We start from the raw sequence: 16,222 nt of genomic DNA, 5'->3' as shown, positions 1-16,222 counted from the left end.
ACCATTTACCATGATCTTAGTTTTTTGAATGTTGTTTTAAGCCAGCTTTTTCACTCTCTTTCACCCTCATCAGGAGATTCTTTAGTTGTTCTTCACTTTCTGCCATTAGAGTGGTATTACTTGCATATCTGAAGTTGTTGATATTTCTTGCAGCAATCTTGATTCCAGCTTGTGATTCATCCAGCCCATCATTTCCCATGAGGTCCTCTGCATATAAGTTAAATAAGCAGGGTGGCAATTTTGATGTACTCCGTTCCCAATTTTGAACTCACTTTGTCATATTTTATTGTAAACATGGGCTTCCCTGGGAGCTCAGTCTAAAGAGTCTGCCTGCAGTCCAGGTAGATGTGTACTTAGGAGCAGTTCTTCCCACAGTGATTTTCAGCATTTTATTTACCTGTAACAAGTCTTAATTATCACCACCACTGTAAAAAAGAGATGTTAGAAGTTAGTAAAAGAGCAAATGACATTATTTGAGAATCTATTAGAAATAAAAACATGGTGCAGAAATAAATGAGCTAGGTAAGAAACAGAGGGAGATAAGACTAGTTGTCTGCCTCGTTCAAACATGGTTCTCTGGCTTAAGCAGAATCCTTTTCCAACCAGCTTTGATTTTAAGTAATAGTTCTTGTTTCAAAGAGCAAAGGGATAGAGCCCTTCTATAGTTCCAGAGTGGAGAACTGTAGAGGAGAAGCAGGCCTGAGCACTGTGGGGACTCTGCTTGGGGGAGCATAATAGGAAGGGTAAGTAGATGGCGACTGTCAGCTGTGGCACTGCTTGTCTGTCCTCAGTAAGAACAGAGTGCTAGCATCTTGTCCCAGAGCAGACAGACTTTTTTCCTCTCTCAAATATTTTCTTCCAGGCACATTTTTGGGACTCCTGTTTGTCTAAATAATGTTTACTGTGAATCAAGTATAACTAAGTGACTATTGATTCATACTTTTATTTTTTTTTAATTTAAATGGGATTGCTGGATTGCTCTTTGGAGTAGACAGGGATAAAAACCAAGGGCAAGGTGATTTCAAGAAAGCAGTTACTGTATGAGTATGTCACTTTGCTGCTATTAACTTCTCTGTAGTGAAACTGAATTACAAACCTTCAAAACTGATCATTTTGCTCTCAAAGTCTAAACTTAAGTATTTTTAAAGAAATATTAACATATTGACTATGGCATTTACAAATTCAAATTTTCCCCCTCTTAAATTCACATTTTCCAGCAGTGCTTTTCTACTGAGGTAAGTGATGTATCAAATTCTTTCTCTTTCAGTATAAAAAAAGCAAATAATTTGCTCATCCTCTTTAAGAGAATTTTTGCCTGGTATATTAGGGTCATCAGAATGCCTGAATGTTTTCATTTTAGCCTTAGGTGTACCATGAACTCTTCACTTTGTGAATTTAGCCATTATCCCCTTTCAATTTGAAGTTTGCCTTGGTAAGGTAAACCATAATATCTGAAGTCTATTTTGTAATGATGGTCTATGAGTTAATAAGATAGTACATGTGAAATGCTTTGAATTTTACAGAGAGAAAGAATGTGGAAATCCAAGGAGGACACTCTTAATAGTGCTGTTATCATCAAGGTGGATTATGTTTGTACTATTTCATTGTTAGAAATATTCCAGGAGTTAAAATTAGAGATAGTTACTTATATATAGAATATTTCATCAAGTCTCTTAAGAAACTCTTAAATGAATCTGCAAATAGATATGATATTTTCTTTAGACTACAGTGCACAAGTTAACACTATTTTTTTCATGCTGTATTTTCTGGGATAGATAAATAATAATCAAAAAACATACCCCCTCAACAGGCAGCTGTGCATCTTTTCCTTGTTATGACTAAAAATGTATCTTATGTTCAGAGAATTTCCCTTCATTCATTCTGTTCTTCCTCCCTGTTCTCTTACTTTCTCCATCCTTCCTGTTTTTCCTTCCATGGAGTCTAAGGTGAAAGTCTAGAAAAATCTGTCCTCGTTTGATATAATGGAGAAGGAACAAGGACTTTTTAAAGACTTTTTGTGGTTTCTCCTAATGGAAAATTATAAAAAACAAGATTTTTTAGTCTGTCTAAATGAGAATATAATTGGTTTCTTTTGTGGGAACTATTTCAGGCCAAATGAGCTATTCTAGGAATTCCAGCCTATGCTCGCCTATGCTATTGGTCTCTAAGTTATATACCCTCTCTCCTTATAACCTCACAATGCAGAGATTATATCATAAAAAAACTTGTTCAGAATCCTGAAATTCAAACACTGTGGGTGCTTACTAAATGTTGAAATAGTGAAGGGTAAGTATTTTTAAAGAGAAAGAAGCAATAAATAGGGCCAACCCTGGTATGGCCACCAAGTTCTTGATGCTGGTCACTAGGCATCTCTTGGACCTCCCAGAGTCACTTTCTATGCAGTTACTTATCTATGCAGTGCCCCCCACATGTGGTACAGGGCTTCCCTGGGGGCTCAGACAGTAAAGAATTCACCTTCAGTGCAGGAGACCTGGGCTTGATCCTTGAGTTGGGAAGATCCCCTGGAGAAGGGCATGGCTACCCACTCCAGTATTCTTACCTGGAGAATTCCACGGACAGAGGAGTCTGGTGGGCGACAGTCCATGGCATCTCATAGTCAGACGTGACTGAGCAACTGAGCACGCACATGTGGGGCACTCTCAGATCTGCCAGGCCCTTCTCGAGAGGCTCACAGCCTTGTGAAGACTGGTATCAGGTGACTGTAATATAGTATGAGGACTGCTTTGACTAGAAAGCATAGGTTGCTCTGGCAACCCAGGGGAAGAGTACTTACATGTGGGGAGAGTGATTGGTAATAGGAGGGCTTCCCGATAGAGGTGACTTCTGAAGTCATCAGGCAAAGAGAGGGCATAAAAGGAGAGAGAAATTAATATGACCATAAATGGGGAAGTGCAAAAACAGTGTGGTTGGTATAAGGCCAAGAACTGAAAGTAATTTGATGAAGTAGGAGCATAAAATGTGAAAATAGAAGATGTAGGTCTTAGCCTGGGACCCTAAGTACTCCTCTGGGGACATCCTTAGGGTCAGTAGACCTTATCTGATTTGTTGTCAGATACATATAATGGAAGACTGCAAGCAGCCTGGGTATCTAGTTTCTCTTGGAGTGCTCACCAAAAGCACTGGTGAGCTTGCTTTTGGTGAGCGGTCATGTGGTCATGGTCAGTGGTAGCTCAGCTGAAGCCATTTTTAGCTGTCTTGTTCTGAGGCACCAGAAACTGCATTCCATGCTATGGAATCTCCTGTGTTCATTTGTGTATGACATCAGTGATGTTCCTGGTTGGCATGTAAGCCCCAAGACAGTTTGGCACAGGAGATCTATTGTAAGCAGACCTTTCAAGTCTCCCAAATAGGCCTCTTAACTTAGATCTTAGTTGTGACAGCTCCTCCAGCTCTACGTAGGACTAGTGCCTTAAGACAAGAGTTAAATATTTTAGTAATAGCTTAAGTCATGAGGCTGATAGTGCCTTAGCTGCAAGACTTGAGTGTTTCTCGTCATTATTGGCATAAAGCAATTGTCTGTTCCCCTTCCATCAAGTTCCTAGATTTGTTAGATAAAGTATGAGGGGGAAATCTGAGGAGAGGGTTCCCATCAGTAGATATTAGAAACCCTAGCACTGATTTTCCAATGTTTCCATTGCAGTGTCAAAAACGGTATTTCTCTGCCTGGCACAAGCTGATTCTTGATCATAGGATTAAGCTGGGGAAAGCTGGGACCCTGTCCGACTGGAAGTTGCAACTGAAGGTCCTGCGGGCCTGGAGAGACTACACAAGATCCCAGAAGTTGGGGCGGGAGACTCAAGCTATAGAAAATTACCTTAGAGAAGAAAACAGGTACTATTATATGTATTAATACCATGAATTATATGCCATGAAAATGTATATGTAGGACATATGTTTATGTTTCTATGTTTATGTAGGACATCTTTCCTCCTGAAGAACCCAAAAATAAGCTCTAAAAATGCTGTTCACTGGGATCATCTCATTTACATTTAAAATATATCACTGTTTTTCTCTGTTAAATTCCAAACTGGAAAATTTTAACTGAACATTATAAGCAAAAAAAAATTGGATTAAAATATACAAATGCACATGCTTTTCTTTTTTTTAAAGGAAGTTAGTATTATGCTTTTTCCCTTGTCCTTTGACATAGTAGCATTGCACCCTGAACCATCTTACAATTTAGGAGACAGATTTTAGCTTATGTGCTAGTAATTTTCATTGATAGAAACCACTGTCCTCACATAGAATGTTAATTACAGACATAGGGAAAGAACATCCATTTGGGAGAGCAAACCTTGCAAGAATGATTTCTCCCACTTCCCCGCACCTTATTTAGAGGTTTTTGACACCTTTATATCAGTTCCCTCTTAGACTTGTGAATGACACAGAATTTGTCCTCAAAGAAAACTTTCTTATGCTCTATCAACTTTAAATATGTTTTCTTCTTTTGATTTCCAAGCTCAACTTTCCCTTCTTGAACCAAAATCATAGATGTGGAAGGAACCATTTGTTTATTGGTGAGAAAAGCTGGAGGGAGCAGTTCATGGTCTTAGGTTTAATCACTTCTCAACCAGCGATTCTGTTGTTCATTCTGGGTGGAAAATTGGATGAATCGTATGTGAAAGTATCGTCATGTGTTGATAGAAGGGAGTGTCACTGCTGGAGTTGTGCACCCCCGTGGCAGCATCAGGCCTTGGGGTGGGTACATAGGAGCCTGACGCATGACCCCTTGTCCTCTAAGAACTCAGTTTTGTGGGGAAGATGAAATCTAGAAATAGTACAGGTGTGGACTAGCATTATATACTTTGTAATGTATCTCCTTTGGCTGTTGAGAACCTACTAGAGGGAAGTAACTGAGGAGGCTCCTACAGAATATCAGTTCAGTTCAGTTCAGTTGCTCAGTCGTGTCCGACTCTTTGCGACCCCATGAATCGCAGCACGCCAGGCCTCCCTGTCCATCACCATCTCCCGGAGTTCACTCAGACTCGTTCATCGAGTCAGTGATGCCATCCAGTCATCTCATCCTCGGTCATGCTCTTCTTCTCCTGCCCCCAATCCCTCCCAGCATCAAAGTCTTTTCCAATGAGTCAACTCTTCGCATGAGGTGGCCAAAGTACTGGCGTTTCAGCTTTAGCATCATTCCTTCCAAAGAAATCCCAGGGTTGATCTCCTTCAGAATGGACTGGTTGGATCTCCTTGCAGTCCAAGGGACTCTCAAGAGTCTTCTCCAACACCACAGTTCAAAAGCATCAATTCTCCGGAGCTCAGCCTTCTTCACAGTCCAACTCTCACATCCATACATGACCACAGGAAAAACCATAGCCTTGACTAGACGGATCTTAGTCGGCAAAGTAATGTCTCTGCTTTTGAATATGCTATCTAGGTTGGTCATAACTTTTCTTCCAAGGAGTAAGCATCTTTTAATTTCATGGCTGCAGTCACCATCTGCAGTGATTTTGGAGCCCAGAAAAATAAAGTCAGCCACTGTTTCCACTGTTTCTCCATCTATTTCCCATGAAGTGATAGGACCGGATGCCTGATCTTCATTTTCTGAATGTTGAGCTTTAAGCCAACTTTTTCACTCTCCTCTTTCACTTTCATCCAGAGGCTTTTTAGTTCCTCTTCACTTTCTGCCATAAGGGTGGTGTCATCTGCATATCTGAGGTTATTGATATTTCTCCCAGCAATCTTGACTCCAGCTTGTGTTTCTTCCAGTCCAGCGTTTCTCATGATGTACTCTGCACATAAGTTCAATAAGCAGGGTGACAATATACAGCCTTGATGTACTCCTTTTCCTATTTGGAACCAGTCTGTTGTTCCATGTCCAGTTCTAACTGTTGCTTCCTGGCCTGCATACAGATTTCTCAAGAGGCAGGTCAGGTTGTCTGGTATTCAGATCTCTTTAAGAATTTTCCACAGTTTATTGTGATCCACACAGTCAAAGGCTTTGGCATAGTCAATAAAGCAGAAATAGATGTTTTTCTGGAACTGTCTTGCTTTTTCCATGATCCAGCAGATGTGGGCAATTTGATCTCTGGTTCCTGTGCCTTTTCTAAAACCAGCTTGAACATCAGGAAGTTCATGGTTCACGTATTGCTGAAGCCTGGCTTGGAGAATTTTGAGCATTACTTTGCTAGTGTGTGAGATGAGTGCAATAGTGCAGTAGTTTGAGCATTCTTTGGCATTGCCTTTCTTTGGGATTGGAATGAAAACTGACCTTTTCCAGTCCTATGGCCACTGCTGAGTTTTCCCAATTTATTGGCATATTGAGTGCAGCACTTTCACAGCATCATCTTTCAGGATTTGAAATAGCTCTACTGGAATTCCATCACCTCCACTAGCTTTGTTCATAGTGATGCTTTCTGAGGCCCACTTGACTTCACATTCCAAGATGTCTGGCTCTAGATGAGTGATCACACCATCGTGATTATCCAGGTCATGAAGATACTTTTTGTACAGTTCTGTGTATTCTTGCCACCTCTTAATATCTTCTGCTTCTGTTAGGTCCATACCATTTCTGTCCTTTATCGAGCCCATCTTTGCATGAAGTGTTCCCTTGGTGTCTCTAATTTTCTTGAAGAGATCTCTGGTCTTTCCCATTCTGTTCTTTTCCTCTATTTCTTTGCATTGATCGCTGAAGAAGGCTTTCTTATCTCTTCTGGCTATTCTTTGGAACTCTGCATTCAGATGCTTATATCTTTCCTTGTCTCCTTGGCTTTTTGCTTCTCTTCTTTTCACAGCTATTTGTAAGGCTTCCCCAGACAGCCATTTTGCTTTTTTGCATTTCTTTTCCATGGGGATGGTCTTGATCCCTATCTCCTGTACAGTGTCACGAACCTCATTCCATAGTTCATCAGGCACTCTATCTATCAGATCTAGGCCCTTAAATCTATTTCTCACTTCCACTGTATAATCATAAGGGATTTCATTTAGGTCATACCTGAATGGTCTAGTGGTTTTCCATGCTTTCTTCAATTTAAGTCTGAATTTGGTAATAAGGAGTTCATGGTCTGAGCCACAATCAGCTCCTGATCTTGTTTTTATTGACTGTATAGAGCTTCTCCATCTTTTGCTGCAGAGAATATAATCAATCAGGAAGGGCTTTATCAAGAAGATGGGTCTTAAGTTGGATTCTGTATGCGGTTAGTGGGATGTTCCTAAGGAGAAGTAGGGAGTGAGATGATGGCATGAAATGTGGCTGGAAATAATCAAGCCTGTGGTTGTCAAGTTCATCAACTTGTGAAAGGTCTTAAATGGTAAGACAAGGAGTTTAGGCATTCTTTGGTAAATAAAGGTGAATGCCTGAAGACTTTTAAGCAGGATGGTGACTTAGACAATTTTCCTTTCCTACAGTATGCTAAGGGAATATCTTCAGTGTGGGGAAGGAGCATTTTACAATTTACTTCTAAATTTTGAGGACCCAGTGATGGACCAAAGAATTGGGTGGATTAGTTGGATAAAAAAGGGAAGGAAATTAGAGGTGTTGCAAAGGGGAAACATGAGTGAGGGCGTAACAGGAGTGGAAACTAAGATGTTAAAGTTCAGAGTGGTCTGTGAAATTTACATGCCAGAAGAAGAAACCTATAGAAGAAAAATCTGAAGAACTTGAGATTCCATTCCAATTAAGCTATTTAAAATAAAAGCACTAAATGGGGATTTCATAATAGCATTATGTGCCAATTTTTTTTAAAGATCTTAGAACTTCTTGTCTCATATCTGAATTATTTTCAAATGTCTATTTTTAAATGCTCAGCACAGATACTACATTTTTTTTAAGTGTCAGAGTTAGAAAATATTTAACTTATAATAATTTTTTTTACTATAAACCTTTACAGCAAGAAACTCTTCGAGTAGGAAGATAGCTCAAGGAGTATCTGATCCAGCCTCTCATTTTACAGATTGCAAAAGTAAGGCACAGAAAGGATGAACAACTCTGTCAAGGTCATAAAGCTTCAAGTAGCCCATCCAAGACTAGAGCCTGGTCCTTTTGATGCTGAGTCAGATGCTTTTTCCTATACTGTGCTGCTCCTAGTTAAAGAAAATCTAGGTGACGGCTCCCTAAGACAGTCATGTATTTCTGGTATATCGCCGTTGACTCTAGATGGTTGCAGGTGTGAAACTAGGGCAGTAATTAACAAATAACAAGTCAAGCTAGAAATATAGAAAAGGAGCCACACTGTCCTTCATGTTGCTTTCCTACAAATCCCTGGCGCTCTGCATGTTGTTCTTCATTCTAGAGATTGCGTTAGGAAATTTTTGGGTGATTTTGTGCAAAGAAGGTTGGGTTATTAGAGGTGGAGAAAAAAGCTCAAAGGTAGCTACTACAAGCAGAAACCAAGAAGTGTCAGTGGGACTAAGGGTGTCAGGAGAGCCAGGATCCCCTTTGCCATGCTTGTCAGAGTTTCTCCCAGTTTCTCTGTGAATGCTAAATACGTAACTGATGAATAATAGGTGAGCCAGTGGAGGAATGAAGAACTCGGTTGCTTCCTCTTCTCTAATTTAACTCCATACATTTTCAAGCATTTTTCCCCTAAATAGTGGGATCAAAGGGTAGAGCACATTTATTGTAAATGGGTTACTCATTATAGAAATCAAACTCTTACCAGATTGACAGAACATCGTTGATTCTTTAGTCCATTCACCTGGTCATGAATATCATGTGTTGTGTCTGTTTCTCAGATCTCAGCTGTGTCCTGAGGCTCCAGCTCTTGAATCCACATTTGTTTGCCACTTGGGCTTTCCTCTTACTGGCCTGTCCCCCTTGCAGGGCCCAGCATTTGGGGCTTCTTTCTCTGCCTTCCTTCCTTTCTGTTCTTCCCACTTTCTCTCTGGAGCAACAACAAATCCCTCTCTTCTCATTCCTGATTTAGTCACCTTTTCTTACTGAGCCTGTGCTCAGAGTCTCACTCATTCATGTATTTCTCCTGAAAGATACACCTTTTTCTAAAGGTTTATTTTCTAAATTTTTGTCTTTTTTCTTTTAAAAGTAGTTTTGATGTATATAGAATGTCAGTACAATATTGTAATAAAATTGGAACATTGACAGATATTCCCAAACTCTTAACTAAGGATTTAGCCGCTCAGGTAATACAACGAAATGGTGGCACACAACACTGTTAGACCCTCGGCCATGGTGGTATTGGACTTGAACTGTATTTTTAACTTCTTTAGCATATTCACTTTTGAAAATTGGCTTCAGATCTTCCATTCCTCCTCTCCACCATATTCCTTCCATTTACAGCCAGTCTGGACACATTGGAAAGAAGCAGGGCTTGTTTTCAACATTCTCTCCCCACTCTTCCTGAGCCTGCTCTCCCGATTCCTCAGTTCTTTCCTGGGAAGCATCTCTGTCCTTCCCTTACTAATCTCCACGGTATCCTCAACCCTGCCTTCTCTTGAACAAGTGCTTTGGGCCTTTCCTGGACCAGGCTTTCATCTCTCTTCCCTGTGTCCCTCTAGCCCCTCCTACTCTGTCTCTGTACTCCTCAATTTGATGTTATCCCTCCTAGGAAACTTTCACTTTAATAGGCACTGTCTGGAAACAGTGCCGAAAATGTCAGTGATGGGGACTGGGGAGTACAGTGGCAGGCCCTTTGTCATCCTTCAAACCGTGACATTTATTCATTCACTCATTCATTTATTCTGTCTGATAGCATGTATTCGTTCACCTGGTCAGCTTTACTGATGCTTACTGTATACTAGACTCTTTCTTAAGTACCTGCAGAGGAACTAAAAAGAGTGTTGAACATTCTTGCCTTTTAGGAGTTTTCAATCTAAGTGGGGAAGTTAAAAATTTACCCAAATACTAAAAATAATTGCAACAGAAGGCGCAATAAGATAAAAAACTTAGGAATGACATAGACTTGGCTATCATGCATTGCAGTCCCCCAAGCAGCTTTTTAAAAATAGAAACTCTTGGGTCCCATCTTTTGAGAGAGATAGATCATGACTAAGTAGAAGAGAGCATTTTTCAGTTTAGGGGAAAACTGGTAAGCTGGTACATACTCAGCTTGTGTGGGGGCAGGCTGGGGTGAACCCGCCAGGCTAGCCAGGTGTGGGAAGGCAGAACTGACAGGAGACTGCCAGTCCCCGTTTCTGACCCTCCTGATTTCAGCGTGCTGTAGGGCAGTCATTCATGAGGCATCTCTGTTAATCACGGTCCATTGCCCTTCCCCCATGCTCATCTTGGTTTCCATTTGAGAGGCTAGAAATTACGTGGCATCCAAAGCTGGTAAAACTCCTAGTATGTCTGCCAGAGAGGCAGGAGGACCAGCCAGACTTGGCCTGGCTGGCTCACTTTAAATCTCTTTAAAGTGGAGCTGTGTTATCTTGCATGTTTTCCCTGGAGGGGGCTACCTGGTGCATTTCGGAATGCATTAGCTTATGCATTCCTGTTCCTGCTGAACCCGCTCATCCCAAATGCAGCTGTTTGCATCATTGCTATTTTTGTGTTCTGCATCAGATTTCAGCACTCTTATCGGATCACTAGCATGTTGTTATTTATTTATCATTTCTCACTTCCTTTTAAAAAACTCATTTTTTAGATATCCAATAGTCTTGTCCTTAGATAGTGCTGTTACCTTACACATGCATGTGTTCTATATTTTCAGGTTCTTTATAAAATTTAATTACATCTTTAAAAACAGACTCCTGTGTGATGGGCAGTATAGGGCTTGTTGTTGTTAGAGTGACACTACTTTTGAAGAGGAATCTGAGACACTTTCAGTTGCTTGCCCAGGGTCCTCTATCTAGTTAGTGTTCTTCTGACTACTGTGTTTTAGATCAACAGCTACGTAGCATTTGAGGTGTTGATTCTGAGCAGCCTGGTTCATATTTAAATTCCTATTTGGACCTATTACATTTTATATACTTAGTTCTTTGGAGACAGCCTTTCTCTGCATTTGTTATGTAATTATAATGATCAATTTATATACTCTTGTCAGAAATTCCCTGATTTTACCTTGGAAACATATTGGGACAGAATCCATAAAGGGCCTCTTCATTTTATGTTTATTTGGGAACTGTGGAACCATTTCTTTGGGTTAGCATGCTGAAGTAAATCACATCTGACTGAGCTTTTAAGAAGTGATTTTTCAGTTTCAGAAATATTCATGCTTTTAGTATCATCATTTTAAAGGTATGAAAATGGGCTTGTCTGCAAAAGTGTCACTCTGCTGAAGGGAACCACAGGGGAGCAAGAGCAGAACCAGCCTTGTCTCTGGATCCCTGGCTTCTGTGTTCCTACCATTCCCACAAACCCAAGTACATCCTCGAATCCCTGCATTATCACAATAGGGAAAGCTCTAAACACAGTAATAAGCATGCATTTTCAACCCACTTTTTTTTTTAACTCTTTAGTTTTTTGTTATATTTCCAGAAGTATTTTTCTCTTTGCCTTTTCATACTATCCAGATAACCCCTCTCTTTGACAGTCAAGAGTCCAGTGCAGCTTTTAGCTGTTTATGCTATAAAAACATGAGATTAACATATCAGGTAAACTTCACACTTCTCCTTCATGCCCAATTTATGATTTCCACTCACTTGAGTAAAATGCCATCGGGTGTCTTGTTTGTTTCATTATTTAGACATTGAAATTTTTTGAGCTTTGCTCTTACCTGCATTGCTACCCAATTTATTAGTCTTATTTCTTTTAAAATTTTTATTTCAAGGTCATTCAGTCTTAGATCCTTTCTTTTTTTCTATCAAAGTAAAATATTATATATAAATATTTATTACCATATTGTATTTTTACTATAGAAACCATCAGTCAATCACCAAGTATTTTTTTATCTATCATTGCATTAGAAAGAAACAATTATATATAATGAAATATGCTGTTGGCAGAATTGCTGTTAGCATTTATCCTAAATGCTATTATTTCAATCAACATTACTCTAATTGGTTATTTCACCCAACTCCTCTGACATATGTTAAATTCTGTGACTCTCGTGTAGTCTTTCAAACTAAGGGTTTTAACTCATTAACAGTTCCTAAAATCAGCCTCAAGACAAGGTATGTTTTTTTAAAAAAAGAATAGATTAGAAAAGAAACATTGGAGTACATCTCTGGTAGTAAGGGTAAATATCCTTTGACAAAACTTTTGTTTCAATTATATATACTTTGTTTCATACACACATACATACATAAGCTTATATTGAAATCATGGTGTAACACCTTTTTCTTAGTGTAGGTGTCAGTCACAGAAGGTTTAAAAGTCACTTTCAGCATTTAAGAACTGTAGAAATGTTCTTCTGACTCATTGGCTTAAAATGTTATGATTTTTTTTGATATGACCCCAAAAAGTCCATGAGGAGGGTTAAGTGTTATATATGTTTAACAGAAGTGGATATGCAAATAGTGCTGTAGAGAACTTATTCCAGTCACCTTTACAAGGTAAAATTAAGTAGGTATCTAAACAGTATTAGATTTTAAATCTCAAAATGGACCCTGGTTGTGACATAAGTTCCAAGCTCTACAGCTCCCTTCTTCAGAGACGATAATCATCCACTTATAGACTGACCTCAGAGACCTCTATGCTTGAATTGTCACCTGGCTATCACCAAAATGTCTCCAAATTATGGGCCCCTTTGGGAGGGGAATGTAGCTGGCAGTTCCCAACTCCACTCAGTCATGTCCCCTAACATCATGAAGTTTTCAGGAATCAAAAGGAGCTCTTCCTTAGGAAGAGAGTGCACCAGACCCCCTACTAGGTTGTGAGTGAGCTCCGTGGGAGCAAGTGCCTTGTGTATTCCCTTCACATACTTCTAGTGCTAACAGGCGTCTGCACAAGGGAGTCCTTCATTCATGCAGTTTATGGCTTTGGGAAATGAGTCCTTCTCTTCAGAGATCCTTTCCCTGACCAAGTCCTTCCACAAGGTTCATGTTGATTTTTATGTCTTATACTTAACTAATTATTGACAATTCACTTGTTAAGTTTCGTCCCTTTCTCCTTCTCTCAAACCTGTCTTCCTTAGATTTCCAAGTATAGTTGAATATCTCCCTCATGCATTCATATATTTGTAAAAGTAGTTACCTGAATACCTGTTCTTTCTGCTCCTTCCCCTCCAGAACCTCTCAGAAACTACATTATGGTAATAAAAAAATTTAGTAAGTCTTTGTGGTATGACAGAACAGTCCCTCTTTCTTCTGAGGCAGTGCCTTGAGGTGCCGTTGCCTTCTTTGAGCACAGCCTTTGCACTGGGGAATTTTATAAAATGACTCCTTTGAGCTTAAACAAAAGAACAAACTGGAGCTATGATGTAGCATCTCTAGAACTCCTTTGGACTTGTATTTCATTTATATTATCAACTAAAAAGCAGTAAATGGCTTCTTTTTTAATGGAAGTGCTTTGTTGCTTAGAAAACAACAGCTGGCCACTGAGTATAACCGGAAACAAGTTCTCCAACACCATTTTACAGAATGGCAGCGTTGGCATCGTGCAGAGATCCTAAAGAGAGAACTGGCCGTAACAAAGGAGGAAACCAGGAAGAAAATGAATGAGCTGTTGGAGGCAGCATCACTAGGGAAACTCAGCGCAAACGTGTCATCAAGCATCAGTCTGCTTGAGGAGGCAACGGCTATGGAGGATCCACCTAGAAATGGACAGGTAAGATGTTTCTCCTTTGCTTAGTCTTCCTGCTTATTACATACTTGGGATTTAGCTTTGTCCTTGTTTAGCCTGGGCTATTCAGTTGGTAAAGAGTCCACCTGCATTGCAGGAGACCCCAGTTCAATTCCTGGGTCAGGAGGCTCCCCTGGAGAAGGGATAGACTACTCACTCCAGCATTCTTGGGCTTCCCTAGTGGCTCAGTGGTAAAGACTCTGCCTGCAGTGTGGGAGACTAGGTTCAATCCCTGGGTTGGTAAGATCCCCTGGAAGAGGGCATGGCAACCCACTCCAGTATTTTTGCCTGGAGAATTCCCATCAGAGGAGCCTGACGGATTACAGTCCTTGGGGTTGCAAAGAGTGGGACACGACTGAGCGACTAAACACAGCATAGTGCAGCCTGGACTATGCTGTTGTCAGATTTCCTGGCTTGGGCCGTCTAAAAGATGAGAGCTGCTGCAGTGAACAAAGGTTGTCTTTCGGTCAGTGTTGACTTTCTTCAAATGAGTCTTCTTTTATAATCACGTATAAACTTTGGAATAGTTGAAATTTGGTAGAGATGTAATACAGACAGGGAATTTAAAACAACTAAGAGAAAAATTCCATCCAAGAACATATGTATAAAGCATTGTTTAGAATTCCTAAACCTCTTATTTGATTATCAGACATTTCCTTTGTAAATGAGCTTGTGATTTATAAGAGGAGAATGTTTAGTTTTAATTTTCCTAATAAGAATTTATATGTATTAATTGTAGCAATTGGCAGGAGAAAATGACAAAAAGGAAAAAGAAATGAATGTATATATAAAACAGAAACGGATTCACAGAGAAAAAGTAAAAAATAGGAAAAAGAAAAAATAGGCAATAATTCCATCATTTAGAGATAACCACTTGCCAGGTGGTGCTAGTGGTAAAGAACCTGCCTGCCAGCGTACGAGAGGCAGGAGACACAGGTTTGATCCCTGGGTCGGGAAGATCCGCTGGAGGAGGAACCACCTCCTATTGGCAACCCACTCGAGTATTCTTGTCTGGAAAATTCCGTGGACAGAGGAGGCTGGCTGGCTACAGTCCATGGGATCATAAAGAATCGGACATGACTGAGACTACACACACACACCAATAACATGTTGAAGTATATAGCTGGGTCTTTTCTCTATTTAAGCATATGCAAATTGTTCTCTTTAATGCTATTTAGCTTTTAAATTTTCTTCAGTCAAGCCATTGATTCCAGTACTCTTGCCTGGAAAATCCCATGGGCGGAGGAGCCTGGTAGGCTGCAGTCCATGGGGTTGTGAAGAGTTGGACACGACTGAGCGACTTCACTTTCACTTTTCACTTTCATGCGTTGGAGAAGGAAATGGCAACCCACTCCAGTGTTCTTGCCTGGAGAATCCCAGGGACGGGGGAGCCTGGTTGGCTGCTGTCTATGGGGTCACACAGAGTCGGACACAACTGAAGCGACTTAGCAGCAGCAGCAACGATAACCCTGTATGCGAGACAGCAAAAGAGACACAGATGTATAGAACAGTCTTTTGGACTCTGTGGGAGAGGGAGAGGGTGGGATGAGTAGGGAGAATGGCATTGAAACATGTATATCATATAAGAAATGAATTGTCAGTCCAGGTTCAATGCAGGATACAGGATGCTCGGGGCTGGTGCACTGGGATGACCCAGAGGGATGGTATGGGGAGGGAGGTGAGAGGGGGGTTCAGGATGGGGAACACGTATACACCCGTGGTGGATTCATGTTGATGTATGGCAAAACGATTACAATATTGTAAAGTAATTAGCCTCCAATTAAAATAAATAAATTTAAATTTTAAAAAAAAAGGAAAAAAGTCATTGAGGATATCTAATTTGCCATAATACAGGAAAAGTAAAGCCTAGTTGATTTACGATATTTTATTAGTGTCAGGTATATAACACAAGTGATTCAGTTATATATACATATTTTTCAGATTATTTTCCATTATAGGTTATTGTAAGATAATTGAATATAGTTCCTTGTGCCCTTGTTGATATCTCTTTTATACATAGTAGTTTGTATCCGTTAATCCCCTTCTCCTAATTTATCTCTCCCATTCCCCTTTCCCCTTTGGTAACTGTAAGTTTGTTTTCTGTGTCTATGAATCTGTTTCCATTTTGTGTATACATTCATTTGTATTGTTTTTTAGACTTGATACATAAATGATATCACATAATATTTGTCTTTCCCTGTCTGACTTCAGTTAGTATGATATTATCTAGGTCCCTGTTGCTGCAAACAGCAGTATTTCATTCTTTTTTATGGCTGAGTAATCATCTGCTGTGTTTATATATATCACATCTTCTTAAACCAATTGTCTGTTGATAGGCACTTGAGTTGTTTCCAGGTCTTGGTTGCTATAAATAGTGTTGCTGTGTTAATTTTTTAAGGAAACTCTGTACTGTTTTCCACAGTGGATGCACCAATTTACTTTCCCACCAGTAGTATATGAGGATTCCCTTTTCTTCACACCCTCTTCAGCATTTATTATTCGTGGACTTTTTGATGATGGCCACTGTGACTAGTATGAGGTGATACCTCATTGTGGCTTTGATTTGCATTTCTCTGATAA

General features: G+C 39.9%; 1 protein-coding gene across 1 annotated transcript in view; it reads left to right on the top strand.

The window, feature by feature from the left end:
* CCDC191 (coiled-coil domain containing 191) overlaps positions 1-16,222 on the top strand; it is a 95,072-nt gene that overhangs the window by 33,039 nt on the left and 45,811 nt on the right. Inside the window, exons 8-9 of the mRNA XM_052647418.1 lie at positions 3,662-3,852; positions 13,381-13,627. Coding sequence (XP_052503378.1) covers positions 3,662-3,852; positions 13,381-13,627 — 438 coding nt within the window. The remainder of the gene's footprint in view (positions 1-3,661; positions 3,853-13,380; positions 13,628-16,222) is intronic.

Source organism: Budorcas taxicolor, chromosome 1 (genome assembly GCF_023091745.1).
Source record: "Budorcas taxicolor isolate Tak-1 chromosome 1, Takin1.1, whole genome shotgun sequence".
Classification (NCBI taxonomy): Eukaryota; Metazoa; Chordata; class Mammalia; order Artiodactyla; family Bovidae; genus Budorcas; species Budorcas taxicolor.
The sequence above is the reverse complement of the archived record's forward strand: the minus strand, read 5'-3'. Positions and strand labels throughout refer to the sequence as shown.